At 43.7% G+C, this 26,201-nt stretch overlaps 1 protein-coding gene across 1 annotated transcript in view; it reads left to right on the top strand.

Moving 5' to 3' along the window:
- Positions 1–26,201, top strand: part of PLEKHG3 (pleckstrin homology and RhoGEF domain containing G3) — a 58,486-nt gene that overhangs the window by 18,583 nt on the left and 13,702 nt on the right. The window contains exons 7-10 of the mRNA XM_015414499.1: positions 22,681–22,863; positions 23,939–24,031; positions 24,554–24,640; positions 25,121–25,154. Coding sequence (XP_015269985.1) covers positions 22,681–22,863; positions 23,939–24,031; positions 24,554–24,640; positions 25,121–25,154 — 397 coding nt within the window. The remainder of the gene's footprint in view (positions 1–22,680; positions 22,864–23,938; positions 24,032–24,553; positions 24,641–25,120; positions 25,155–26,201) is intronic.

Here is a 26,201-nt window from a genome sequence, read left to right as displayed (position 1 = left end):
CTCTGGATCCTCATCAGAGAGAAAAGTGGGGTACCTATATCTACACCCCACTTATGTAGTTTCTTAGAAGTGAGGTAAAGGCTTTCTACACAGAAAGATCCTGTTATCGATAGCTGACAAGCCCTGGGGTTGGTCCCTAATATTGAAAATGGGTTCTATCCTTCTGCCTTATCTAAAGTAAGCCATGGGAATGCCCTCCTAATAGTACCCCAGTGGTTCTAAGGAGAGTGCTTGTTCACTCACATTTCCTTAAAATTTCCATAGCTCATTCATCCCATCTCACATTTCCGGTTTTACATCTCATTATTCCTTTTTTCTGTTTTTATTATACTATCTCGCCCATGATCTTGTTAGGGCATCACCCTTAGCATGAGTACCAGGGAGCAATGTTAGGGCAACTAATGGCAGATTACCTAACCTGGGGATTTTAAATTTTGCTGATCTTGATGATTTTTTTGTAGGGTATTAAAACTTGGTGTTCACCTGTGTTTTTCAACCAGGACTGGTCTCCAGGGTGTGAGGGTTTCCTGCTAAAAATAATAGGCAGCTTTGCAAATAACTCATAGTAATTTTATCTGGTGCAATCAATTCTTTGAAGGCAGAAGCAGGATGATGCATACAGGCTGGTGACTAAATTTGGGCTAGTAAAAAAGGGCAGATTACTAAAGATGAAGGATCAACATTTCTAAAATGCATTCAGCATTGTGGAGGGCAGCCCCCCCCCCCCCCCATGGCAGTTTAGGAGATCCTGTATGAACCAGGAGTTTCACTGTTGGTTCTCCTGCCAAAAGTCTGCAGGGGCTCCAGGACTCAAGTTGGCAAGGAACAGCTTATATACTTCAGCAGGACTCTAAAGAACAGCTCGCCTCTTCAGTTTCTGGTTCGGCTCTAAGGGAGGGGAGGGAGGCACCCATTAACAATGCTGCTCCACACTTCAGCTTTTAGAAGGCTTGACAAAATTTATTGAAGATCATTCAGAGAAAATAACAAATCACTGTATGGCGACAGTGAGAAGACAAACATACCAGCATCCACAAAATTTCATGCTCTCAGACCCACATGATCTGGAAGGTGAGTGTCCACCCACCCGTTGCATCGGTCTTGGTTGCCATGGGTGACGGGATGAAGCCTGGAATGTTCATTTTCGTTTTTGCTTGCTTTGCCCTCTCCTATCTCCCTAGACGTAGATATGTGGCCATGAGTTCCTGGTGTCAGCTTTCTCTTGGGAATAATGAACCGTTACATTCCGGTGGGCTCTTACCTTGGTGTGATTGGCTCCAGACCATAAGACTGTTAGGGGGGCTTGGTATAATTGCGTGCTTCGTGCACTTTGGGTTAGTTCTAACAAAAAACATTTAGAGTCTGGATACCTTCAGTATCTCAATAAACTTTTATTCTTTGAATGACTGTTATTGGGAAGCGATTGCTCCAGGGTTCTGACAGATTGTTAGAACGCACTATAGCTCCTGTACCTCACACGCACCATGGTTGGCGAAGAAGACGGGGATGTCCCGGTGACTGAACCGAGGACTACGGCTATTTCCCTGACAGAAGCGATCCCAGAGACCTCGGGGTGAAACCCAGGGACTCATGGGCTCATCTGCCCATGTGGACCGAGGAGAGCTGGGCGCTAACACCTGACCTTTGCAGGATTACGTTCTAATGGCATTACGGAAGCACCCTCCAGGAAGACCTGTACTATCCTCCCGTACCGGAAGAAGTGGACCTCGATCGGGTGTGGCGCGAATTCCACAGAGAGACTGAGGAACTATGACGGGAGATGCACGAAATGATGCTGGACCTCCCCAGGCTCATCGCCATGGCCATTCAACATGAGATGCATGGCAGAGACCGGACCAAGGACAGCCAGTGCTGCAGCCACAGCCTGCACCTCCGGCCCATGACCCCTGGTGCAAGTCCCGCCGGGACAAGCCCCTCTAGGGGTACCTCCTGGGGCTCCCGCTCCAACCATCCCACCACTGAGACCAGACTGGTAGTGGGAGCTGCTGGATGCCACGTTCGACGGCAGCCCGGAGAAGTTGGTGTTCTTACTGCTGCAAACATGCAAGTTCATCTGGGACTGGGGTCCCACCTTCCCTTCAAATTAAGAGTGGACTACATCAGCTCATGCCTGAGGGAACAGGCAGCCGACTGGTTTGTGTGCCTTCACAATATTTGGGCCTACACAACGTCAATGCTTTCATTTGGGCATTGAGGAGGCAGTTTGAAGACCCTATGGAATTGGAGAAAGCCCAAACCAAACTGCGCTACCTCTGCCAGGGCAACCGGTCGGTGAGAAAGTATTCCGACGAGTTCAGGATGTACGCTGCCAAGGTGCGGGGGTGGCCCAAAGAAGTACTAATCGAGCACTACCAAGCAGGGCTGAACCATACCTTACTGGTACAAGTCTTGGGTCATGGAAACCCCCCTGACCCTCAGTGGTTGGATGAGAGAAGCCAGCGAGGCTGAGAACAGAGCCGCCCTAATTAAGCTGTGCCAACCAAAGGGGGCTGCCAAAGCCCCGGGACCCGACGCAAGAGAACAGCAGGTCAAACTTCGGGATTTGGTGTAGGACCAGAGGATGAGACAAGGAGTGGGCCTGAGATGTGATGAGCTGGACCATTTTGCCGCCAACTGCCCAACCGACTAAAGAAGGAAGACCTCCAGAGTGGCGCAGTATGGGGGCCCAGGGGAAGCCCGGGACAATGTGCGGCAAGCAACCGAGAACTCTCCAGGCTGACATGGGGGAGAGCCTGGACAAAGCTTCTTCAAGTGGAGAGGAAGTCACCCAGCCTCAGGGAAAAGGTTGGGACATGCTGTGAAGGGCACAACCCGGCAGGTCCAAAAGCAACCCACACCAAAATCAGTGAGAACCACCACCCCCTTTATTTTTCATGACTGTAGTAAATCCTGAATTAGGCACCCAGGTGAGGGTGAGAGCGCCACTCAATTGGGGTGCACCCAAGACATAATAAACCCTGCCATAGTCACAGGGCTGGGGGGTACCAGTGCAAGCCCTTTCTGACTCTTTAATATTTACCCAGATGGATGGCTCCTCCATTATGGAGGATTGCAAGTACCAAACCGTGCCAGTGATCATGGGGGTGGGGTCCCATTGGGAACAACGGGCTTTTGTAGTTGACCTGATGGCCCGGTTTTTAATGGTTTTGGGGAACCCTTGGTTACAAGACCATGATCCCTATGTGAAGTGGAGTGCCGGCATGTTACACTTCCCTTACCCCAGATTGTAAGGACCATGAATGGAAGGCTGAGTGGGGAGACACTCCACCCTGTGAGCTGAAGCCGGTGTGCCTTGCCCAAGAAGAGCTCGACTCCATCCCTTAGGCCAGAGACCTGGCCCGAGTGTTTGGGGATGCTGAAGCGGACGAGCTTCCCCCTACTGTAAATCAGACTGTGCAATAGAACTCTTGCCAGGTCACAGTATGCCCAAAGAGAAGTTGTACGCAATGAGCCCGACAGAGAAAGAGGAGCTGCGCAAATTTATTGATAAAAACTTGGCGCAGGGATTTATTTGACCAGCTTCCTCCCCGTTTGCTGTCCCTGTCCTGTTCCGGAAAAAGGAGGCTGTGTACGGACAATGCTGTGTCCATGTCCAATGCATACCCTCTCCCATTAATCAAGGATCTCCTGGCTGAGGTGTCCCAAGGGAAATTTTTTACCAAACTGGATTTGTGGGACGCCTACTTTTGTGTATGGATTAGGGAGGGGAATGAGCACAAGATGGCTTTTAAAACACCATTGGGGGATGACTTGGAACAGGATGGCTATGAAATGGTAGAAGAGGCAATTGACACCATGACATGTGTGGCCTATGGCTGTGTACGGACTGTCGAGGGCTCAATGCCATGTCCATGTCCAATGCATACCCTCTCCCATTAATCAAGGATCTCCTGGCTGAGGTGTCCCAGGGGAAATTTTTTACCAAACTGGATTTGTGGGACGCCTACTTTTGTATATGGATTAGGGAGGGGAACGAGCACAAGATGGCTTTTAAAACACCATTGGGGGGCGTGGCGTGGTGCCAAACAAAATGGCTGCATAAGTTCGAGCTCTGCTCTTCCAACTCTCGCCTCAAATTAATACTATTGTCTTTTACTCATAAAATCTTATGAAACTTATGGGAACAGAGAAGAACAACACAGAGAAAGAGAAAAATCCAACTTCTAGATGGATCACTGTCTTCTATTCTACAGAATCTAAACCAAAATCTCTGTCAGCCTCTCAGAGTGAGCATAGCAAAATGGCGGCTGGACAACAAGAAACCCACAAAATGGAAATGGAGGCTGGTAAGTCAGATCTTCTTGGCACGATGACTAACATGGAAACTATGCAATCTTTTCTTGAGCTGATGCAAATGCAACTGGCAGTAATTCAAAAATCTCTCCGTGAAACCAACCAAAAAGCTGAAACCGCCCTCACATTAGGCCAAACCCTGCAAAATGAAATACAAACTTTGCAAGTAAATGAAAGTGATCTCCGCTAACGTGTCCTTCAGCTGGAATATGATGCCTGGCAGCTTCACCTAAAATTCCGGGGATTTCCCGAAAAATCTGAAGAGAATGTGGAACCCAATATCTTTCTTTCGTGTTGGCTTGCCTCTGAACTTCATCTGAAAGATGGTGTGGCGCCACTAATCCTCAAAGCATACAGAATGGGATCACTATTTAACTCGGAGAGGAAGGGCCCGCGGGATCTAATTGCTGTATTCCAAGGTATGCACACAAAGAAGAAAATCCTTTCTGAGGCAAGGATCCAGGGCTACTTAACGTTCCGGGATAGAAAAATCGAAGTCTTTCCTGACTTACCCATAGAAGCAATCATCAGAAGAAGGGACCTTAAACCAATTACAGCTCAACTTATTTCAGCACATCTACATTACAAATGGGTTGGACCAGCTAAACTGCAACTACATCACAAAGGATCAATGCTTTGGGCGGTAGACATAGACTCAGGCTTTCTACTACTACAATGTCTTGGTCTCCCTGTCGCCTCTGATTCCGACAGAAGATCCTTCAAGAGAAAGCACAACTTTGGCTCGCCACCACCTAGAGGCACCAAACTCTCCATATGCCAGGCTGACGGTGATCCCAAATGATGTTATGACATTCATAAGTGAACACTATAAATTTAATTGTTCTAGTTAAGCTTAATGTGTTATTGTAAGACTCGAGAATATGGTGTGTTTAATCCTCATGTTGGCGGGAGTGGGAGGGCACGTTATTTCGCTTACACTTACAAGCCTCTGTGTTAAGTTTAAGCAACGCCCTGCTTTTTTAAAGATAGAGTTCAGCCTATTTAGGTTGCTCTACTCTCCTGTTCTGGTTCTTCAGAACAGGGGTCTCAGGGATTGTTCTCCTTCTCCTTCTCCTTATTATTATAGCTCTCTCTTTCCTTTTTGGTTTATTTTTCTTTCTTTTTTCTCTCTTGTGGTCTTTTCATATTATATTCCTATCTCAATTCCCCTTATTTGCATCCTATCTCTTTTCTCTTTCCACACAAACTCTATTTTGGTTTTCCACCCCACTAATATTGATTAGTGGTTGATTCACCCTTTAGTGATCACTACTGGAGTGCCTTGTTTTTGCTAACACAGGGTAAAGTATCTATATATATACTTAAAATAAACAGAACAGAGAGAGTTAAAAAAGCTAACGGGGGATTTTGGTTTATAGTGTTCTTAGAACAGCTTTATTGCCTACTCAGTAATAATAGTATCTTGCTGCTAAATAGTTTAAGATTTAATAAAGTGTAGTTGTGTTTTGTTTTGGTTTTTTATCTAAAGGCTTTCCAAACTGAGTGATTTATTACATAGATGAGATCATTTTTTGATTGACTGTGATTATTAGCTACAAAATTAATTACTTATCAATGTTAAACCCTTAAAGGTAATCAATTTTTTCTTGGTATTTACATAATTCCTTAAGAAAGTAAAGTGCAGTGTGCATCCTTGAATAATAGTCTTACTGTATTTAACTTGTATTCCTTAAGGTCAGATAAACCTTACCCATAAATTCTCTATTCCTGGTACTGTTATAGTGCAATTTTATAAGTGGTTCTGAGCTTTACCTCTTCCTCTTCTTAAAAACCTAGTCAAACTACAAATAAGTGTCATCATGCAACCTGCCATCAAGATCTTTTCCTACAACATGCGGGGGCTGAACAACAACATCAAATGTAAGAGAATTCAGAGTCAAATTTTAAAATTAAATCTGGACATCCTTTTCCTCCAAGAGACCCATATCAAAAATACTTCAGCCCCTCTGTTCAAAACTAAAAAATTCCAGCACCAATTCCTAGCTAAGGCCTCCTCCAAATCCAGAGACACAGCCATTTTAATCTCCAAGGATTTGAATTTCATCCACCAGAATACTAAGGTAGACCCTCAGGGGCGTTTTATATTTGTTAGAGGATCATTAAACAATGTGCCAGTTATGCTGGCATCTCTATATGCTCTAAACAAGGATCAAATATCTTTCATTGAACAATCCTTGAAAGAACTTGAGTCCTTTCGCTCAGGTGACATAATCCTTGGGGGAGACCTAAATTTTATCATGGACCACTCCAAAGACAGATGTGCATTCAATCAAAGTCAAAAAAACAAAAAGTAAAATTACTTCTAAATTGGCAGAAGTTCTCACATCCTTTGACCTCATAGATACGTGGAAGCATATGCATCTTACTGAGAGGGATTACACTTTTTATTCGACCCGTCACGGTTCCTACACGCGTATAGACTACATTCTGGTATCTCCATCCCTGGTCAATTTGGTCCAAAATACACACATTGGTAATCAATTGTCGTCAGCCCACTGTTGGGTTAATTGTGATATTGCTCTCAATAGTGAAAGGAAAACAACCCCAACATGGTTCTTAAACAGTTCTTTATTGCTAAATACAAAAGTAGTGACTGAAATAGAACACAATATCCATAATTTCTTTTTGGACAATCCTGTTGGCTCAGTCTCTCCAGGTCTACACTGGGATGACCTAAAACCGGTTCTTCAGGGTCATCTAATTTCCACAGCGTCTTTCTTAAAGAAACAAAAATAAAAAGCGAGACTTGATATTAACCATTCCATAGCATCTTTGGAGCTTCCGCATAAACAGAATGGCAGCAAGAAAGTGTACAAGAAACTGTTGGCAGAATGTAAGAAATTAGAATTGTTAGAAATTACCCAGATTCAAAAAAAAAGTTTATATTCCAAACAGAGAGGGTGGACCTTCACCCCCCAATCGTTGAAATTCCTGTTAAAGCGGGTAAAGCAGCAACAATATTCGAGATTGATCACTGCAATAAAAGATGAAAAGGGGATACCTCACTATAATTCAGAGAAAATCTCTCAAATCTTTCTGGATTTCTATAATAAATTGTATAGCTCCACTAAAGTTCCTCCTTCTAGCCTTGCAGAATTTTTCAAAACCCATCCACTGGGGAAAACTCTCTCAGAGGAGCACAGCTCCATGCTAGTTGAACCATTCAATACTCAGGAAATCTTAGAAACCATAAAAAAACTCAACTCTTCAAAAGCACCACAACCAGATGGCTTCACTCCGGAATTCTTTAAACAATTTGCTTCTCTCTCCTTTAGCTGAGGTATGCAGTCACATCTTAGATTTGAAATGTCTTCCTCCATCGTGGAGTCGGGCTTCAATTATAGTGATTCCCAAACAAGGGAAAGACCCAGCGGTACCGTCTTCTTATAGGCCCATTTCTCTCCTTATTACTGATTTTTAAATCTCCACTTCTGTGCTAGCCAAAAGACCATTCATCACGCAATACATTAATCAAGATCAAGTGGGCTTTATGCTTAACCGTGATATCATGGATAATATTCACAAAACCCTTACAATTCTAAATTACAGTAAATCACGAAATATCAAGTCTGCTTTCCTCTCCTTGGATTTGGAGAAAGCATTTGATACGGTGGAAATCCCATATCTTAAAATGCTACTGCACAAGATGGGTTTTGGGGAAAGGTCCATGACAGCCATCTGTGCTATTTATGCAGAACCTACTGCTAATCTCAAAATTAAGGAGGGGGAAAGGTCTGGTTAGTTAGGCAGTTGTGGTCTGGAAGCTGGATGAGAGAGAGAGAGAGAGAAGGTTGGAAGGGCTCTGTTCTGAGAGGGAGTGATTGAAAAGGGGCTTTTGGGTGGCTTCCTTCTGAGGGAAAACTCTCAGTCTGGGGCACAGTGACAGGGTGTCACAGAGCAGAGGGACCAATCAGACTCTGCTGAGAGGTTTTGCCAGAGTCCAAAGGGCAGGCCTCTGTTTAAAAGAGAAACACAAACACAAACACAGGGAAGGACTGTCGTTCTGTTATCCTGGGGAAAGTCCCAGCAGGGACAGACAGATCTCCAGCCCAACTGGGGAGCCTTGAGTTACACATTGTATATGATCTGTAACATTACAACTGCCTGCCTATGGCAAAGAAATACCTTAGAGGGTTTGTTGTTCTTATTATCTCTGCCTGACTTTTAAGAAGCCTGCAACAGTGTTAAGAGAGTTCATGGTAGAAACTGGCTGGTGGCCAACTGTTTAGTTCAGATAAAACATTTAAAACCATTTTTCCATTTCCCTACCCTTTTATAAAGAATAAATCTTACAGTTTATTTAAAACCACGCTATCGGTGCCATTCTTTTATATCTGTCAGGAAAGGTGTTTGGGCTCCTGAGGTGAAAGGTAAGGGGATGACAGAAGTCATATAGGTCCCCTTTAACAGAGTGAGGAGGATACCTCACAACATCTATCAAAGGTATCACACTAAGCAAAAAAGAGTTCAAAGTATCGTTATTTGCCGACAATATGCTGGTATACTAGACCCAACCTGCTTCATCCTTAATCTCACTTCAACAAAATCTTAGAATTTGGCAGAGTCTCAGGACTTAAGGTAAATGTTTCAAAATCTTGTATTCTGCCAATTAACTTAGATCATCACACAATTCTGGACATCAAATCCAACACTTCATACTACTTACCATACCTGGGCATTAAACTACCCAAGAACTTCAAAGATATCCAAAAATTTAATCTTGACAAAATGGAACATGACATTTAACTTGATCTTTTGAAATGGCACAAATTGTGCATTTCTTGGCTTGATAGATTGAATATAATTAAATCTTTTATTCTACCTACCTTTATTTTTCTTTTTTGTACCATTCCACTGCACATCCCTCCTTTATTACAAAAATGACAAAAAATATTGATGCAATTCTTCTGGTCATACAGACACCATAGAATTAGCTGTAAAAGTTTATATAGGACCAGTGAGCAGGGGGGCATAAACTTCCCGAATTTACAACGTTACTTAAGAGCCATACACCTCTCCAATGCGGTTAAATTGTTATATGCTGACTCCTCCTCTAACCAAATCCAGAAGTTTGTCACTTATACTTCACCTTATGACATCCAAGAAATCTTCTAGCAATCCCCTTCAAGTCGACCCAAACAGGTACAGGACAGCCCTCTTCTCACAGTGATGTTAACATGCTGGGATCGTATGAGACTGGCTCTTTTGCCACCCATTTTCCGATATCAATCTTCTTAAAATCAAGCATGGTTCTTGCCAGGCATGGACAATCCTGCATTCAACTCTTGGAAATTAGCCAAAGTTACAATGCTACGTAATCTAAACAATTGCTATTGTCTAAGGTGTCTTTGGAAGCCAAATTGAAGGCACAGGTTCCATGGATACAATATTTTCAAATCTCACATCTTTACACTCAAATTCATCTCCACTCTATTTTACAACAACCACACACTGAATTTGAGTTTATTCTTAGATTTGCCAGCATTTGTCAAAAGGATTTAATCACTAAAATACATGTCCTAGCATCCAAGGAGAACAATGCACAATTGTCATATCAAGCCTTCTCCATTCCACTCCAAGATCACAGCAGTTAAATTGCAAACGTTCAAAATATTGTCACACTGGAACCTTACACCACACAAACAAATCCAAAATACAATTCAAAATGCTGGAAGAAAGGTCCTAGCATCCAAGGAGAACAATGCACAATTGTCATATCAAGATCTTCTCCATTCCACTCCAAGATCACAGGAGTTAAATTGCAAACGTTCAAAATATTGTCACACTGGTACCTTATACCACACAACCTGGCTCAAATAAATCCAAAATACAATTCAAAATGCTGGAAGAAATGCAGTAATGTGGGAACTTACTTGCACTGTTGGATCTTCTGCCCCAAAATAAATCCTTTTTGGATTGAAGTTCTAAATCACATCAAGTCTACCACACATAGACATCTCTCCCACTCCAGAAAACTTGTTTTTGAACAGTTGGGCTACTAATTGCAACTCGTTTGCTATCCAAGCAAGGATCTCTCTCTCTCTCTCTTTTTAAATTTATTAGTTTTTTTCATAATTATAAAATATATACAAATCCATATAACAAATTATAACAAATATAATTCGAGTCTATTGTCCTATCTTTTCCTCTATCCATTTATACACTCTCAACCATTTTTTCATAAAAACATTTTCATCTCTGATGCTTATTGCAGCTAAAACTGTCATTGCCTCATACTGGAAAATGACAATGACACCCACACTTTCACAATGGCATAAAAAGGATTTATACATTATGGCGAAACTCTCAGATAATCTTATGCACTTTGATAAGATTCCTGCCTCCTCCACGTTTGTCTCAGTTTGGTTTCCTATCCTAGAATATCTCACCTCCCAACAGGACATTCCCAAAGTAATTGATGACCTTTAGCTGTGGTAAAACTCTCAGTTGACTGGCATCTAATGCAATAGCTAGGTTTAAAACATAAGGTAAGACTGCTTCCAGCTTATGGATAATACCTTAATGTTAATGTTTCTCTCTTTACAACTTTTTTTAAAAAACATTTTATTATCAGGATATTACAACATATCTAAAATTATAACTTCACATTTGTCAAATACCCTTTTCCTTTTCCCCCTCCTTCCCATTCCCAGGCTTCCCGCAATGCTCCCACCCCCTCCATAATACTGATTCTTACTTTCCATATTACCCCACTTATTACTTAATCAATTAACTTCCATTGTCTTATACTTATAATCTAATTCCTAGGTAACCTTTTAATTATCTATTCAATTAATTCATTTTCTATTTTCTGTTCTTAATAGCTATCAAAGCAAAGTAAGTTATTCTTTACATCCCAGTGTTTTTCTATGTATTCTTTAAAGTCCTTCCATTCTTCAAAAAATTCTTCATCTTCTTTATTGTTAAGTTTCTTTGTCAGTTTGTCCATTTCTTCCATAAAAAGCATTTTCTTTATCCATTCCCATATTTCAGGTATTTTGTCTTGTTTCCAGTATTGTGCATACGTCATTCTGGCTGTTGTGATCAAATACCATAACAATGTTCTTTTTGTCACATTTACTTCTTCCATTTTTAATCCCAAAAGTAGTACTTCTGGTTCTTTTTAAAGGTACATTTCAGGATTTTTTGCATTTCAATGTGGACTTCTGTCCAAAAAGTCACTGCTTTATCACAAGTCCACCACATGTGGTAAAATGAGCCCTCTTTTTTCTTACATTTCCAACATTTGTTAGACATATTTTCATTCATATTAGCAATCTTTTTAGGTGTCATATACCATCTATACATCATTTTATAACAATTTTCTTTTACATTATTACAAGTTGAAATTTTCATTGAAATGTTCCATTAAAAATTCTCTCTTTACAGCTTTGATTGTTCTAAAACTTCTGATGCACAGTTGCTTGTTGGAAATCTTCTTTACCCATGTATTACGCCACTGCTGTATATGTACTTGTGATGTTGTTATTATTTTCAGCAAAATTTCAATAAATTTATTGTACAAAAAACCCCACACCATTGGGCCAGTTCAAATACCTGGTGATGCTGTTCGGGCTTGCTGGGGCCCTGGGGGTCTTCATGAACTTAATAAATGAAGTGCTGCCCAAGCATTTATTCAAGGGGGTGCTGGTTTATCTTGATGATACCCTGATATATTCTCGTGATAAGGACTCCCACGTGACTTTGGTGAGGGAAGTTCTAGAGACTTTATACGAGCACAAACTTTTTCCCAAGTTGTCTAAGTGTGAATTTCACAAGGAGGAGGTGGATTTCTTGGGATATCGGATATCAGGGCAAGGGCTGGGGATGGATCCCCACAAAGTAAGGGATGTGCTGGGCTGGGAAGCCCCGCGCATGCGGTGGCAGCTACAGAGCTTCTTGAGGTTTGCAAATTTTTACCACCCTTTCATCCCAAACTTTGCTCAAGTCAGCCTCTCCTTAATGGACTTGTTGAGAACTAAAGGGAAGGAGCAGGAAAGTGTCAAGCCGAGTGCTAAATTGGAATGGACTCTATGTCACCAGGCTTTCGAGGCACTCAAAGGCTTATTCACTTCCGAGCCAATTTTACATCACCCGGATGAAATAAGCCTTTCGGGGTCCAGGTTGATGCCTTGGATGTAGCCATGGGGGGGGCGATACTCCAAAAAGGGGAAGATGGCAAGCTCCACCCCCTTGCTTACAACTCCAAAACATTTTCACCTACAGAGTGCAACTGGGCTGTTTGGGACAAAGAGGCAGTGGCTATCAAACTTCCCTTGTCCACCTGATGTCACAGGTTGGAGGGGGCCAGGAGGCATTCGAGGTCTGGACTGACCATAAAAACCTCAAAGCACTGTGCACCACCCACCACCTCAATGCTAAGTAACTCAGATGGGCGGAGTTTTTCTCTAAGTTTCGTTTCACCCTTCAGCACCTCCACGGAAAATCCAATTTCCTTGCTGATGCCCTGTCCCACCTACCCCAACATGCAAGTCAGAGGGAGGAGGTAGTAGACTCTATGTTCACGCCCTCCCAGTTGGGCGGGGCGGTAATGACTCACAGCCTTGCAAAGGGGGGCCAGCCCGCTAGCGATGATTTGTGGGCCTGTAAATTCAAAGCCCGCCCTTTCTGATGCTGACTGTGAGGTGATCTCTAAGGTGATCTCCAGCAAAAGGGACAATCGTTGTTGGTATCGAAATGACTGTCTCTCCATGCCCATTTCATTGCAGGGAGAGGTCCTCCACTTTGGCCATGAATCAAAACTAGTTGCAATTTGAGTAGATGGACACAGTCACTGTACGAACCAGAAAACAAGCAAGGAAATGTGACAACTAACGCTAAACAATATTTCATTGAAAAATAATCAAAAATATAATATGCAAATTAGTGTACAATTAATATGATGATACAATAGTAAGCGTAGATGGTGGTCTCCGAAATGTCCTGCCTTTTGACAATAATCTTCTTTTGAACAAAGATGAATGACCTTACCAAATACAACAAAATTGACCGTATAAGAATTTTAAACAAATGTACACCCACATTAACAATAAAGTTATCAATAAAATTGATATGAGAAACCTTACGTGTGGTGTCTCTCAAGAATTCATTTCAACTGGTAACATATCAAAATTTCATGGATCTCACTGATGATTCTATAAAATACATCACTTTTACAATTCATGTATAATAATTATTATAAGAATACTTACAACCCTTGATTGTTTTCCGGTTCATGAATCAAAACTAGCCAGGCACTCTGGCTATTTAAAAACCCTGCACTTAGTTCAGAGACCGTTTTAGTGGCCCCATACGCAGGCAGATATATCCCAGTATGTAGGGTCATGTCAAACTTGTTTGATGGGGAAGAGGAGACCAGGAAAAACTCCTGGAACCTTACAAGCTCTCGAGGTGCCTGACCAGCCCTGGGACATTATTTCCATGGATTTTATAACTGATCTGCCACCCAGTAAGGGTAAAATAGTGATATGGGTGGTGGTTGATTAGTTTTCCAAACAGGCACACTTCATCCCTTGCAAAAAGCTGCCCACAGCCAAAATGTTAGCAAAGATGTTTATGCAACATGTGGTAAAATTACATTAGCTGCCCCACAAAATTATATCCAACCGGGGTTCCCGGTTCATTGCCAAGTTTTGGAGAGAACTCCTTCAGGTGCTGAGGATAGAACAGGGGCTCAGCAGCACTTACCACCCCGAGACTGATGGCCAGACTGAGCAGGTTAATCAGATGCTTGAACAATTCCTCCGGTGTTTTACAAACTACCAACAGGATGATTGGGTTGAACTCCTCCCCTATGCGGAATACAGCTACAATTCAGTGCACGGTTCTATTGGTTTATCTCCATTTAAGGCTGTGCATGGGTACGAGGGGACATCTGTACCCATGGTGCCTCCATCGGGGTCTAGGTGGGGGGACCTCAGTACCTGGTGGCAAGGGATTGCTGACCATTGGCCTCTTCTCCAAAAACTTTGGCAAAGGCCAAAGAGGATTACAAGGCTCAGGCAGACAAAGGGCGTGCCCCTGAGTGGAACTTACAACTGGGTGATTCTGTTTACTTATCAGCAAGACATTTAAAGGGACTTCAACCGGGGAGGAAACGGGGGTGGAAATACATTGAGCCTTTGAAAGTACTTAGAGTGATTGTCAAAAACACTGAAGCATGTCCACCCCGTTTTCCATTACAGCTTGTTAAAAAAGGATCTGGGTCCAAATCACTGGAGACCATGTCCAGCAATTCCTCCACCTCTGATGGTGGATGGTGAGCCCCACCAAGAAGTTGAAGACATTTTGGACTCTAAGTGTAAACATAGTCGCTTATACTATTTGATTAAATGGCTGGACTTTGACCCCTCCCATAATGAATGGGTGCACAATGATCATGTTAATGCCCCTTGTCTTGTCCGTGCCTTTCACAAATGGTACCCTCACAAACTGGCAGGGTAGGGTCTTTGGGGGGGCAGAATGTCAACCCACCTGTTGCATCAGGCTTGGTTGCCATGGCTGATGGGATGAAGCCTGGAATGTTCACTTTCGTTTTTGCTTGCTTTGCCCTCTCCTATCTCCCTAGACGTAGATATGTGGCCATGAGTTCCTGGTGTCAGCTTTCTCTTGGGAATAATGAACCGTTACATTCCGGTGGGCCTCTTACCTTGGTGTGATTGGCCCTAGGCCAATCTGATTCTCTGAATGACTGTTATTGGGAACTGATTGCTCCAGGGTTCTGACAGAGAGTTGGTACCGTTCTAAAGAAAGGTGTCTGATATTAAACGACCTGCCAGCCAATCAAGGCCACATAACTAATTATTATTTGCAGGTGTGGAACACTTAAAGAAAAAAACCCAAGGTATTCAACTGGAACAGTTCACAGATGTTAAACTAGCACTCTTTTACAGGGGTCAAGCTGGAACAACTTACAGTCTATTACAACTGAATCATCTAAAAGGAAAAAGAAAATACCACATATTGCTTTCCCTTTGGCCCACTTGATCGTGGGTGGGGATTTTAATACCCGGATGGGTTCTGATTATCCTAACTCTCCCACAAAGGGCAGCCATCATCTCCATGGGGCAAATAGTAAAATGCAACGCCGGAACAGACTTTCAAAAGATACAAAGGTTAACTTTGCGGGTCAACTTCTAAGCCAGATAACAAAAAGAACTAAACTTCTGGTCCTGAACAGGTCTTTACCCAGCTGAATTCACGTACTGGTCTGGGGACAGAATGAGTGTTATTGATTATATAATGGTTTCTGAAGATACAGAACATTTTGAGGTTGCCCCATATTGTGACAGTGACCATCTAACTTTGGTCCTAGATCTAGATATGCAAAGGGATGAATTGCGGGTCAAAAAACAACCTAATCTCCACTCAGGTCCTACAGAAGGAGCACCTCACAGACCCTCGCAGGGGCACCTCACAGACCCTATCAGGACTAGCAGGGGGGCCAAACAAGGATGCCTCTTAGCGCCTCTACTTTTCAACTTTTACAATGACCTGGTAACATATCTAAATAAGCCTGAGTTCCATCCCCCTAAGTTAAGTAATAAACATATAGGGGTCCTTTTATACGCAGATAATGCTGTTTTATTCTCAAGGGCCCCAATAGGCCTGAGGAAAGCTATGAATACTTTTACCCAATACTGCCATGAAAATAAATTAGAGGTCAATTACTCTAAAACAAAAGTAATGGCCTTTGCAAAAAACAAATCACCAAAACTCTATCGCTGGTCCTTAAATGCAATCCCGATTGAACAAGTTTCATATTTTAAGTACCTGGGAGTCTTCTTCCAGGCGAATGGCTCAAGATCGGTTAACATAAATACTGTTGTTTCAGAGGCCAAAAGGAGTTCTGGGGCGATCCAAAAATGTTACTGGAATAAAGGGGGTAAATGTCCAGTGGCTGCCCTTAGGCTATTTAAGGCCAAATCTTTGCCTCAGCTCACATATGGAGCCCCCATCAACATTACAGAAAACCTCAAGAAAGCAGACGCAGTTCAGTCGAAATTCTTGAGAGCAATTTTACAAGCCCCCAATGGGGTTCCAAATGCTTTTATTCGTATAGCGATAGGTATGGTCACAGTTGAGGCAAAGCTATGGATTGCAGTGGCAATGTTTTGGCTAAAGCCAGCTTTCCTACCCAAGGGTTTTACAAGTCTAATAATGTTAGATCACTTTGAACCACCTTGGTTTAAGGTGCTAGAGAAGAAATTAGCCTCTTACGGCTTGTCTAAACAATATTTGTGCTCTATGGGTTATGAAAAGGCCAAGTTTATGGCAAAACAGAGAATACTGGATATCTCAACACGATTTAAACATGATAGGGAAATAGCGAGCCCTCTTGGCTCCAGATAACAGAGTAATCCTTATGCCCCACCTCTCCCGTTTACTAAATCAGGACTACAGAAGAACATTTACACTAATGCGCTGGGATGTACTCCCATCTGCAGTCCTGGAAGGAAAATTTAATAAAACTCCTTATGAAGAAAGGATATGTCCCTGTTGTGCAGATGGCATTGAGTCTATAGAACATGTAATATTTGATTGTAAGGCATATAACAATATCCACGAATCTCTTCCTCTTTCTTGTAGGCAAAGAATCTGTCTTTTAAGACGTTTTTTATCGGGGCTGCCCTTAGGCTATTTAAGGCCAAATCTTTGCCTCAGCTCACATATGGAGCCCCCATCAACATTACAGAAAACCTCAAGAAAGCAGACGCAGTTCAGTCGAAATTCTTGAGAGCAATTTTACAAGCCCCCAATGGGGTTCCAAATGCTTTTATTCGTATAGCGATAGGTATGGTCACAGTTGAGGCAAAGCTATGGATTGCAGTGGCAATGTTTTGGCTAAAGCCAGCTTTCCTACCCAAGGGTTTTACAAGTCTAATAATGTTAGATCACTTTGAACCACCTTGGTTTAAGGTGCTAGAGAAGAAATTAGCCTCTTACGGCTTGTCTAAACAATATTTGTGCTCTATGGGTTATGAAAAGGCCAAGTTTATGGCAAAACAGAGAATACTGGATATCTCAACACGATTTAAACATGATAGGGAAATAGCGAGCCCTCTTGGCTCCAGATAACAGAGTAATCCTTATGCCCCACCTCTCCCGTTTACTAAATCAGGACTACAGAAGAACATTTACACTAATGCGCTGGGATGTACTCCCATCTGCAGTCCTGGAAGGAAAATTTAATAAAACTCCTTATGAAGAAAGGATATGTCCCTGTTGTGCAGATGGCATTGAGTCTATAGAACATGTAATATTTGATTGTAAGGCATATAACAATATCCACGAATCTCTTCCTCTTTCTTGTAGGCAAAGAATCTGTCTTTTAAGACGTTTTTTATCGGATAGGTGTCAGGTTCAACAGCAAGTAAATCTCCACACACAAGTTTCCAGGGAAGCGTTATGCTTTATTAGACTACAGGTCTGTTACCATGTCCACAGGTTTATTGTTAGGAATGACAATAGGGCAGAAACATCCCTACATATAGCAGGATGAGGCAAATGGCTAAGCAAATGAAATCTGAGCACATGAGCGGGGATTCTCCCGGCGGGAGGTTACATAATAAGCAGGAGAGTCTCAGTGCCCCATGAGAGCCAAAATATTCACACCAGCAGTGGAACGCAAGCCCTCCCTCCATCACAAGGTCAGACACATAACTCAGTCTGGCAGCACCGGTTCTCACGGTCTCCCTATCACTGTTTACGGCAAGCGGGCAGAGCAGCGAGCAAGCTATGAAGCATGCGCTGTAGCGCCAGGGTCAGAGAAGGAAGCAAGCAAAACATGGTAGCTAACTGATATCCTGCCCCCTCAAATCTACATCAACCACTTCCCAGAGTAGATGGGAGACCTCCTGGTTTCTCCGGGAACTGGTTGTGGAACGTCCGCAGGATATTAGGGGCCCGCACATCTTTTCCCGCCACCCACTCCTGATGCTGGGGACCCCAATGTACCCATTCCACCAGATAATACAATCATCCATGTTTCACTTTAGAGTCCAGAATATTGGATTTTTCGTAATGTTCCTCACCCTCCACCAGGATAGGAGGGGGCACTGTCAGTTCCGGGCGCCATGGATTAGTTGCTGGACTGGGCTTCAATAAACTGAAATGGAAAATTAGATGGGCATTCTTTAAGTTCTTAGGCAAGTCCAATTCTACTGTTACATCATTAATCGACCGTACAACTTTAAACGGCCCAATGTATTTCCACGCCAACTTCCGACAGGACTGGGAAAGCCGCAGATTTTTTGTAGACACATATACAGAATCTCCGGGCTGCAGAACCCAACCCTCCACCCACTTCTTGTCAGCCTGGTGTTTGTAGGCAGCTTTGGCCATGTCCAATGTTTCACATATTTCCGGCCACGACTCCCTCAATGCGGTACTCCATTCGGATGCCTCCCCCCCTGTCCCCAGTGTTGAAGTCAGAAAGGGGATCGGGGGGCTGTCAAAACCAAGAGCAGCTTTGAACAGTGACATCCCTGTGGATGCGTGGTGAGCATTGTTATAACAGAACTCAGCAAGAGCCAGTAAGTCAACCCAGTTGTCTTGTTGATAGTTTGTAAAGCACTGTAAGTATTGTTCAAGTGTTTGATTAACCTGTTCCAATTGTACATCAGTCTCTGGGTGATAAGCACTGCTCAGCCCCCGTTCTATGCCCATAAGTTCCATGAGCTCCCCCCAAAACTTCGAGACAAATTGGGAGCCCCTGTCCGTTATTATTTTGGTAGGCAGCGTGTGGAGCCTGAAAACATGTTTGAGGAATGCTTTGGCCAATGTCCGTGCCATCGGCAAACTGGGGAATGGAATGAAATGAGCTTGTTTGGAGAATAAATCCACGACTACCCAAATTACCGTCATGGATTTGCTAGGGGGTAAGTCTGTGATGAAATCCATGGAAATCACCTCCCACGGTCTATTTGGGGTCGGCAATGGTTTCAGTAATCCGGGGGTTTCCCCTACGTGGTTTACACATGATGCAAGTTTGGCAGGAGTGTACATATAGAGATAAATCCTTGCGCATGTGCGGCCACCAGAATTGGCGCTGTAGAAGGTGTAGTGATTTCACAAAACCTGTGTGGCCAGAACAGATGTCAACAATGACTAAATGTATTACCTCTCAGCAAACCCAGATAAACGAGACATTGCAAATATTGAAACAAAATACTAAGAAGGTAAATGATGTGGTTGCAGATACTCAAAAGGTGAAGAAAAAAGTGTAAAGCTGGAAAGGAAACAAAGCTCCACGGAAGATCAGCTGCTACAACTGCAAATGGAAAAGGCCAACATGATCCTTTGCTTCCAGGGCATGCCAGAGAATAAAGGGGAGAATCTTAAAGAAGTGATGAGCGAATTACTAGCCCCAGTGACAGAGATGAAGGCGGAATCGTTGCTAAGTGACATGGATGTGGTCTATAGATCATATTCAGGCTATATAAAGAAAAATAATCTGCCTGGGGAAATTGTGGTAAGATTCTCGAAGAGGCATGTGAGGGATGCAATCCTGAAAGCGGTTTCTGGAATTTCCCTGAAAGTGGGAGAGAATACTATCAGAGTATTAAAGGACATTCCATTTGAAGTAAGACAACGGAGAAAGAAGTATAAAGAACTTGTGCTTTTTCTTCAGACAAATTCAATTGGATATAAATGGTTATTTCCAAAAGGCGCTACTTTCAAGATTAAGGATAAAAAAGAAAAGATTGACTCTGTTCTGAAAGCTCAAGAATTTCTAAGGTTCCAGTTGGGAAGGTCAGAGGACGGTAAAAAAGAAGAGGACAGCAAGTCCAGTGGTGAGCTAGACTCGGGTTCTTCCGGAGAGGACTCTCTGTCAGAGCAAGGGGCAGCAGCCCCAAAAAGTCCTTACTAGTTACGGAAGAGAAGGGGAAAGGAGAAGTAAAGGCTGAAGGACTCTGAATTGTGCCTTTGAGAATTTTGATGGGATGAACGGGGGTACTGTTTTTAGACAGTTAAATGTAAGCTTTAAAGGAAAAGTATTATAAATGTATGACTCAGTTTATAATGTGATTAATGATGGGAAGACTTGATGTAACTAAGCTAGTAGGAGGATCTCCTCTCTTGGGTTTTTAGTTAGTAGTGGGTTCTTTACTTTATCCCGTAAATGTAGTTTCCCTTCCCTTTTCTTCTGTTATAGTTTTTGTAGTGATATAAAAAATAATTTAAAAATCCCCTCCGGGGGCTAAAACCCCCCATAAAACCTGTGTGGCCAGCCGGCTTAGATCCATGTACCAGGCCCATTACCTCCCCCTGCAACAGTTTTGGAACAAAAAGTTTTGTGTCCTTATACCAGCACCTGTTTTCCCCAAGCACTAAATCTCCTGCCACCTCCACTTCCTGTTTGTCCAGCTCCGAAAAGGTGGCAGCGAACTTGGCTTCCCATCCCCCCCGGGGGGGGGTAAAGGGGAGGTACGTTTAGCCTGCCCCCGTGTCATCACTGCTCCGCCCAGTTGAGAAGGCATGAACATGGACTCTAGGTCCTCCTTGCATCGGCTTTCATGCTGTGGGAGGCGGGACAAGGCATCCGCCAGCGAGTTTGATTTGCCTGGGAAATGGTGCAGGGTGAATTGAAACTTAAAGAAAAAATCACCCCACCAGAGCTGTTTGGCGTTTAGGTTCCAGGGGGTGCGAAGCACTTCAAGATTCTTGTGATCTGTCCACACCTCAAATGCCCCCCTCGCCCCCTCCAACCAATGTCCCCCGGAGAGGGCTAGCCGGATGGCCCCTGCCTCCTTGTCCCAGGCCGACCAATTGCGTTCAGTATCGGTGAATTTGCGGGACACGTAGGCTAGGGGATGGAGTTTGCCATCAGCTCCCTCTTGCAAGATCGCACCGCCCATAGCTACATCCAAGGTGTCTGTTTGCACCACAAACTTTTTAGTTTCGTCTGGGTGCACCAGAATGGGTTTGGTGGTAAAAAGGGCTTTCAGTTTATCGAACGCCTCTTGGCATTCAGGGATCCACAGCAGCTTAGCCCCCGGCTTAGCAGCCTCTGGTCCCTTCCCCTTTGTTTTCAGTAAGTCAGTAAGGGACAAGCTCACCTGAGCAAAGTTCAGCAGAAAATTCCTATGGAAATTTGCGAACCCTAAGAAACTTTGAAGTTGCTGGCAAGTTCTGGGGGCCTCCCACCCCAAAACGTCCTTTACTTTTCCCCAGTCCATTTCTATGCTGTGGGGGGAGATGTGATAACCCAGAAAGTCAATTTCCGTTTTATGGAACTCGCATTTTGACAGTTTGGCAAACCGTTTGTGCTTGTGCAACTTTTTGAGCACCTCTCTCACCAACTGCACATGAGAGGTCTTGTTGGTGGAGTACAGTAAAATGTCGTCCAAGTAGACCAGCACCCCTTAAACAGGTGCTTATGCAACACCTCATTTATTAAATTCATGAAGACTCCCGGAGCCCCCTGGAGACCAAATGGCATCACCAGGTATTCAAACTGGCCCAAGGGGGTATTGAAAGCAGTCTTAAATTCATCCCCTTCCCTTATGCGCACCCGAAAATAAGCATCCCGCAAATCAAGCTTGGAAAAGATCTTTCCCTTAGCCACTTCAGCCAAGAGATCTTTGATTAACGGCATAGGGTAAGCATTTGTAGAGGAGACAGCATTCAACCACCGGTAGTCGGTGCACAGCCACAACCCCCCATCCTTCTTTTTCCGGAAGAGAACGGGGGCCGCATATGGGGAAGAAGTCATCCAAAGAAAGAATATGATAATAGGCTTTTCTCTGACTGTTCCTTTCTACTGATTACAGGAAATTCAGTCATTGCTAATGGCCTTGGCATTTGGGGGAGATGAACTTTATAATCCGGTCACCCCACAAAATATAGGGATCATGCCCGTGGAGCCATGGGTTTCCTAGTATTAGGGGGAATCTGACCCCCGGGGACACAATAAAAGTCCGTTCCTCCCAATGGTCCCCTGCAACCATGTGTAACGGAAAAGGTAAAGGTTCCCTTGCTCGAAAGCCAGTCGAATCCGACTCTAGGGAGATTTGAAGAATGTTTGAAATGCTTGTAAGGGCAAAATGTAGCATGTATCTTGGATATTATGTATCCTCAATGTTTTGAAGTGAATTTATAATGTATGCTAAATATGCAGTGTCTTTAAAAACACACAGTAGTGTAATATCTCAGTGTTACAACATTCAGGTGGCTTGTTCAGAGGTGCTAGAATTCCATCACAGAACAGGCACTTGGTTTGATACAGGCATTTTTTTCAAACTCTCGGAGCTGTTTCAAGTCATCCAAAGAAAGAATATGATAATAGGCTTTTCTCTGACTGTTCCTTTCTACTGATTACAGGAAATTCAGTCATTGCTAATTAACTGGAAAGGCCCAGACTTGACGACGTATGGGGAGTTAGTCTTGGAGGGCACCTTCCGTGTTCATCGGGTCAAGAATGAGAGAACTTTCTTCTTGTTTGACAAAATCTTGCTGATAACAAAGAAACGGGGTGATCACTATGTATACAAGAACCACATTCCAGTAAGTGAGCTCAGTTTTTGTGGTTGTCTCATATAGGTAAGAGGTCCATCTATTATTCCTTCTAACTCCCATTTTTGAGAGGCAAGTATTTAATGTCCCAGAACATGGTTCATTCTCTGTCCCATATGATCTCATACATGGCAGTTTAAACTGAATTTATAATCTGGTATAGAGGACCTCCGTGCAAACATGACTGCATGCCTCTAATTTCTTCCTACAAGTTCTTCCATTTCCCTCACAGTCCTTTTCATCTGCAGCAGTGAACAGGCACAAAGGGGTCCTTTTTCTGTGAGCACGTATCTAAAAATCATCTAATGTGTATTTGTTACACTTAAGAAAGCACTGTATACAATTGCATGGTAAAGGAATGGGGTTGTTTTGCACTTATGAATGCAAAAACAAGGGGCAGTAGATCTTCCAGACTGATTAATTGGATCTACAAGGGTATTAGTGAGTGCATGAAAGTCTTATTACTTCCACATACCCCCTCCGATTTTGGTTCAACGGACAATTGCAACAATTGCAACAGAATCCATTGCAGTTGTCAATTGCAGTGGAGTCTGATGAGCAAAGAAATTGTTAGAATGCAGAAACTATGTCCAAACCTGCCCCAAATTCATCCCAGACCTATTGATATTCTTATCTGCACCCTCTCTCCAAGCTTCTCTTTCTGTCCCATCAGATCACTGTATATTTACTCGGGGACTGTGTATTGGATGGAAAGTGGGCATAGAAATGTTTTAAATAAATACAATGTATTTATTCTCTATGTAGTCCATCCCATCCTAAAAGCCAAACCTTAGGCGGCAGCATGGGTTTTTTAAACTATACAAATAATAAAACTCAGCCCCGTATCACACAGTCTTTGGCCCCAACACCAGCTACCCAACCAAAGTCTGAAGCTCTTAATGCCATTGTGGGAAGCTTCTCAGTGCAAGTGCACCCATTAAGACTTCCTCTTGGTTCACCCTGAACAGCCCAGACAGTGCTCAGATGCTAAGTTTAGGAGAGTGGTTCTGTGTTGTTTTTGTTTTGGAGACTGTAACGGACTTGCTGCGTTAATGTATTTATGCAGTGCTCTTCCTTGATGTTGATCGAGAGCACCCGAGATTCGCTCTGCTTCACTGTCACCCATTACAAGCACAGCAAGCAGCAGTACAACATCCAGGTGAGTGGATGAGCCATTAACATTTTAAAGTGGGCTGAAAGTGGTTCTTTGTCAAGATGCAGAGACAGTCATAGATATGGGGAGGAGTCAGAATGGGGCCATAGTGCAGAGTCAGGAGGAGTCTGGTGATAAGAATGCTAAGTAGAGATCCTAGAGGATGTCCTGGGTTGTGATGGAGAAGGTAGGGTGGTAGCAGGCAGGTCTGGGAAAGGGCTGGGGTGTATGTGGGGAGGGAAGTCAGTGTGGTTTAGTCCGATCTTGAAAGCGAAGCAGGGTGACTCAGGACTTGAAAGGGAGACCCCCAAGGAAAACTCTGCAGAGGAAGGCCATGGCACCCCACCTCTGCTTCTCACTTGCCTTGGAAGCCCCTGGCGGGGGCCGCCGTAAGTCAGCTGCAACTTGGCAGCACTTTACACACACACACACACTATGTGCATTGGAAAGATAATGTCAAGGAGCAGTGGGACTCACAAAGGCTGGGTGAGTTATCCTGTCACTCAACTGCATTTCTTTTATTATCAGGCAAAATCAGGGGAGGACAAGCGGGTTTGGACTCACCACATCAAACGTCTAATCCTGGAAAATCACCATGCCATCATCCCTCAGAAAGTGAGTGGGACCTTCTTCTCTTTCCTCTTTCTCAGTGTATGTCTGTAACTGATTGCAAGGAATTTCATGACCTTTCCTGTCATTTTCTAACCAACTGAACAAGATTTGGGGCTCAGGAGTGGGGTGGGGGAGTGTGCATCCTATCTGTTCTAGTTATCCTTGCTGTCCTCCAAAATCCATACCCATTCTTATGTTTTGGGCCTTAGAACTCCAACACCGTGGGTGTGTTAGTGTGGGTTTTTAAACTCTGGCTCTTTTATCCAGTTGAAAAACGGATGGACAAATATAACAATCAAAGAGAAACTTGGATTTCTTAGCATGCAGAGAAGGCACTCCAGAGGGGAACATATCCTCAGTCACCTTTCCTATTTCTCTGTTCTCCTTGGATAGGGAAGGGAAAATGGAATTCCTCTTTTGCTTCAGATTTTGGAATCCGTTCTTTTTCCTTCTATTGAGTGCTAACCACTTTCTTCCCCTCAGGCCAAAGAAGCCATCTTGGAAATGGATTCCTACTGTAAGTTTCCCCTCTGCTTGTCTCAAAGTCTGTTTTCTTGCATCTTTCCTCCTGTCCGCTGTGTCAGCAGGCCACCATGCCAGTACAATGTCCCACTTCAAGTCTAACAATGCACTGTTTGTCATGGAGGTTCATGTCCACTTATCTGGCTTTGGGAGTTCACACAGCAGAGGAAGCAACAGTGGCAGAATGAGGTTGGGGGGGGGGTCACAGCATTCCATGTGAAAGATCCAAATCGTCTCCTTTTTAAAATATAGTTGTCAGCCTATTTGTTTATTTTAAATATGTGTAGCCCTCTTGTTGGAGTAAGTAACCAAGGCAGCTTACAAGAACAATACAATATCAGTTTTAGCAATGACAAGTGGGGGCCCCACAAAACTCTTGGGGGGGGAGAATTCCACTCCCCCCATTGCCGCCTGGCATGACTCCCTGGGAGTCCAGCCACAGTGATTGTGGTGCCTGGTGGCCGGGCTTGGACACCGCTGCCACCACAGCCAGGCTCAGAGCAGTTGCCGGGCTCCACTGCAGCCAGGCTCGGAGTGGCTGTCGGGCTCTGCCGCTGCCGGGCCTGGAGCAGCCGCCGGGCTCCACCACCATGGCCGGGCCCACCGGTGGCTTCCAAGCTGTCTCCACTGCAGCCACCACTGCCGCAGCAGCAAGCCCCAGGCCATTCTCCAGCTGCTCAACAGCAAGTGCATTGTCTGCTCATGCTTTATTTAATTCAGGGGTGTTTTTAAGAACCATTTTTTTTAACTTTTCAGATTTTTCTGCAAACCTAGGGGGTACCCCAAGTTTGCAGAAAAACCTGTTGGGGTCAGTGTGGCCCCAATCTGTGGGTTTAGCTATCCACAAAGGGCCACACTTGGGCAACAGCTATATTGATTAGCCAGTGTTGGGTTAAGAACTGAACCTGCGTTTGCTTGCTTTGATCCACTAATGGCTTGTGTCTAGCCACTCTGTGGATAGAATGCAGGGTTTCCCCACATTTCCTTTCTGTCCCTGAAGTTTCTTCCAGCCCCCAGAAATATCATTCCCGGGGTCGTGGGA

This window comes from Gekko japonicus, unplaced genomic scaffold (genome assembly GCF_001447785.1).
Source record: "Gekko japonicus isolate JY-2015 unplaced genomic scaffold, Gekko_japonicus_V1.1 scaffold446, whole genome shotgun sequence".
Taxonomy (NCBI): domain Eukaryota; kingdom Metazoa; phylum Chordata; class Lepidosauria; order Squamata; family Gekkonidae; genus Gekko; species Gekko japonicus.
This window is presented reverse-complemented; position numbering and strand designations above follow the sequence as displayed.